This window comes from Olea europaea, chromosome 2 (genome assembly GCF_002742605.1).
Source record: "Olea europaea var. sylvestris chromosome 2, O_europaea_v1, whole genome shotgun sequence".
Classification (NCBI taxonomy): Eukaryota; Viridiplantae; Streptophyta; class Magnoliopsida; order Lamiales; family Oleaceae; genus Olea; species Olea europaea.
In genome coordinates this window covers 16,574,570-16,579,058 of record NC_036238.1, presented here as the reverse complement: position 1 = coordinate 16,579,058, position 4,489 = coordinate 16,574,570, and the positions used below count along the sequence as shown (strand labels likewise).

The window sequence follows — 4,489 nt, the reverse complement described above, 5'->3', positions numbered from 1 at the left end:
TCTTCACAACCAACTTCTGTGCAAGATCGCTAATGCCTTGTAATTCTTCAAAGTCTTCAGAAGTGCGCATATCAAGAATATACGTATCTAGTTGATCATCAAGTTCTACGATATCTGCTGCATCAAAATCTACCGGATAATACTGACATAGTTGAATCAATTTGATCTTGTCAAAAGCAACAAATAAATTATTTGGAGATAAACACGCAACACAAATAAGCAAGTCACTATTTACTTCAGAAAAACGATCATTCAACTCTTGAAATTACACATCAATGACGGCATAAGATATTTTCACATGAAAATGATGCAATTTGTCACTGTCTCACGCCGTGAACGACCTACAGTTACTAACATATCATCCATATCGGGAACATTGATCTTGTGAGTTTCACAAAATGAACAAATCACTCTCAAAAAAGAATCACATCCATCATCTCTCATGGTTTGGAGCCGTGTTTTACATATTTGCACCAATTTCATAGCATTGCAATATCTTGATCTTTTCTTTGTAATGCTCTTGACAATTCGTTTGAAATCCCTAAAATCCTTTTCATGAGATGTAGATTAAATGCAAATTCAAATCTTAACATCAACTCCAATAAAATACATGCATCACCTCTTGTTCCGGTACTTGTAGTATCAGTAGCAATCATCTCAATGACGTCGACTATAGTTGCAAACATGGCAATCAAATTAATTAAACAACTATAGTGAGAGCCCCAACGTGTATCACCAAGACGCTACAGAGTAATTTCTTGATTGAGACCCCGTCCGCTTGATATTTCACCAACACTGAGTGATTCAAGAATTTTCAATCTTTGGTTCTCTCGAATAAGATCACTCCGTTCAGCTGATCCTCCAACAATATTCACCAATCTATGTACTGTAGTGAAGAAAGTTTCAATCTTCGGATGTTTCTGTGCCACAACTACAAGAGCTAGTTGAAGTTGATGAGCAAAGCAATGAATGTAGTAAGCACTTTGATTTTCTTTCAAAATAAGTGCTTTGAGGCCATTATACTCACCTCGCATGTTACTAACTCCATCATATCCCGACCTCTCCAATTAGATATGCTTAAACTTTGCGTTGAGAATAATTGATCAATTGCAGCCTTAAGTGAGGCAGCTGTGGTAGTCAAAACATGAATGACACCAATAAAATGTTCCAATATACACCCATTCTTCACAAAACGAATGACAACTGACATTTGCCCTTTCACAGAAATGTCTCGAGATTCATCAACTAAAATTAAGAAGAAACTATCATGAACATTTTCGATAATCACATGTAGACATTCAGAAGCAATAGCACTTACAATATTTTTTTGCACTCTTGGTGATGTCAATTTCAAATTCTCAGGTGCATTTGTCAAAGTAACAGCCTTAATCTCAGGATTATGATCACACAACCAATGCAATAGTTCAAGAAAGTTTCCTTGATTGTTTGAATCTTCAGATTCATCATATCCACGAAATGTCATCCTTTGTTGTAGAAGAAATCGAACACAATCAATTGAAGCATTTAATCGGATTCGATAATTTGTTCGAGCTTGATACGATTGTTTAACGAGACAAGATCGAGTACTTTGTTCTTGATTTTTGAACAATTCATATTCGACCCGAGCTTGATTGTGTGCACTACTTGAAGCCCCAACGAGTTTTCTTATATATTCTTTCTTTTTCCAATTTGAGAATACGCCTTTAACAAATGAACCACCATTCAAACTGAAAAGATAAAAATAAAAGCAAAATATTGCATCCTTTGCTATACTGTATTCCAACCAAGTGGGATGCTTATTATACCACGAAACACAAAATTGTCAGTGTATTTTACCTATTCTTGTGGGTGGAAATATATGATTGCAAGACTAACAAGGACCTCTTTGCATATATGCTCTTCGAATCACATCTCGAATATTAACATCATAATTCTGTATTGGAACTCTCAATCCAGGATCAGAGGGAAGCTGTGCAACATCGACATCCCCAACATCTCCAATATCTTCAACATTTCCTCCACTATCCCCAACATCTCCAATATCCTCAATATTTCCAACGTCTCCAATACTCTCCAAATCCAACATCAACATCTCCAACATCAACGTCTCCAACATCTCCAACATCAACATCCCCAATACCCCCAACATCTCCAACATCAACATCAACATCAACATCCCCAACATCGTTTTCATCCCTTTTCTTTCGAACGTTCCTTTCGCCGATATTTTATTCATCACAAGAAATCGTAGATGTACGTTTAAAGTATTTTTCCATAATTGAAACAAACCAAAAATGAAAAATCAACAAGATTAGAAATGCCTAAATCAGTTTATACTATGTCATACCTACCAAAAGTCAGACAAAGTTTCAATCTTCGCAAATCAATATTATCAATTTATATATAAATAAGTAACAAAGCCCTAAATCAGAAAAAGGTCAATTTCCTAAATCAAAGCTCTAAATCAGAAATCCCTAAATTACATTTATTGGACAGGAACCGAACAAGAATCATAATTGATTAATTGTATTGTACATAAATCCAAATTTAGAAATAGAACTAACTAACTGGCTAAGGCTATTGACTATTGCAAAGGCAGCAGAGCAGTTACGATCTTATGGAGAAGAGTTCAAAGAAAAAATTTGAGTAAAGCTTCTAACCTTCAAGTCAGTAGAACTGATCCGGCCCTGACTGATTGCCGAAGAGATTGACGGGTCGTCGGGTCGGGCATTGGCTATTGCAGTCGCATGGAGGCGGTCCAGGTGGCCGACTAGCCAGTGCATGGCAGCGTGTGTGGGAAAGACTAAAGAGAGGCAGTCAGGCAAAAACGATTGGCTACAGCTTGTAGGGACGGACCGGTGGGTGAGTGCTTCAATGGTGGGAGTGCACTGTGCGAGAGCCAGAGAGACAAGAGTCGAGAGAGAGATATACTGTAGAAGCAGGGAAGAAATTGTGAATGTTGTTTTGTCTATTTTGAGTTTTGACCTGCTAATTTGTTTATTAAAAAAAATACCTTAAAACTAGAGGGTCAATTGACCCTATATGCCCCCCCTTCAGATCCGCCAGTGGTGCTAATAGTGTCCAAGCATATAAGTAACACACAAGTAGAAGGAGAGAGAAAGGAATCTGTTAACAATTGAGTAGATCATATTTGAATGTTAATAATTATTAATTGTCCTTGTATCCCTACTATATAAAAAAAGGGAATGTGAGGGCACTGTAGAAAGCAACAGTGTCTTGATCCATCTTTACAGTAGCAATTTTTTTTTGTCAATTTGGGGGCTAGCAACGACGCCGTTTGCTTGATATATGATGCGAACCCCATAGCAACGTTGACTACGAAACCCACAACGAGATTGACGAACCCAAGAAAGTCAAATTAATCCAAGAGTTTAGGATTAACCCAAAAGAAAGTCGAACCAAAAAATCCAACAAGAACGACGCTTGAAAGACTTCTTGATCACGCAATCCAAGAATTAAATCCGGTTGTTTGAACGCCACAAGTTAACACTTGATAAGTTCGAAATTGTTCAATGAAGAACGATGAATAAAAGACAATACGTCTCACTTTTAATTCAATATCAATAATGTCAAAGGTTTTTTAACAATTGAATGGAAACTCCTATTTATACTAAACCTAAAAATTAGGTAAAAATCGTGCAAAAGTCAAGCATAATCTCCAAAATATGGAAAAAAATCCAAATCTAACAAGATATGAAAAATTGCTAAAATTGGGAAATTCGCCAAATTTTTGGCCTGTGCAGCCGCATGGTGTAAATCCTTGCAGTCGCATGGTTCAATTGAAATTGCACTTTTGATTTTCAGTATGCATGTGTGCGGCCGCATGTGGTTTTGCCTGTGCGGCCTCATGGTGTTGTCTTCAGCCTCAACTTTCGTCGCTTGATAACAAATTGATCTAAGTTGATTCGGTCTTCGACCCGAACATGAAAGTTGATCCATTTTGAGTCCCGAATATGGTTCCATCAATGGTTTCTTGAACGAGCAATCTCATCGCTTGTTTCACTTGCTTTGCCCTTTATCGCGTCATTGGTCCGTCATCGACTATCAACGGGTCTCGTCTCGCACTTGCCTTCGTCGGGCTCAACTCCTGGATCATATCAATATATATTTTATTTTATTGTATCCTTATCTCCAAATTTACTGCAACACGCAATTTCCATTCCTCCCCACTCCGATATAGATATATATAGTATGGATATAAGAAAAATATCACTTTTATATTAAAAAAAAAAAAGAGATAGAAATAATATGCGACAAAAATATTTTACAACGTATTACTTGGTAATTAAAAATTTTGAAAAGAAAACAATTAAAGAGAATTATAAATTGAAAAAAAAATTTATAACTAAAACTACACAGAAAAAAAAATAATAATAATAATAAGGTAATCTCTCCGTGCACGGAGACATTGGTCTCCATGCACGGAGATAGTGTCTTCGTGCACGGAAGAAAAAAAAATATGTTGGAG

The 4,489-nt window shown here is 36.6% G+C and overlaps 1 protein-coding gene across 1 annotated transcript; it reads right to left on the bottom strand.

Annotated features, from left to right (window-relative positions):
- Nucleotides 1–479: 479 nt before the first annotated feature.
- Nucleotides 480–2,185, bottom strand: LOC111373112 (zinc finger MYM-type protein 1-like). The gene is made up of 4 exons (XM_022995598.1): nt 1,910–2,185; nt 1,028–1,795; nt 770–920; nt 480–670 (listed from the first exon to the last, which is right to left on the bottom strand). Exons 1-4 carry the CDS (start codon nt 2,183–2,185, stop codon nt 480–482), a joined length of 1,386 nt encoding a protein of 461 aa, XP_022851366.1.
- Between the last annotated feature and the right edge of the window lie 2,304 nt (nt 2,186–4,489).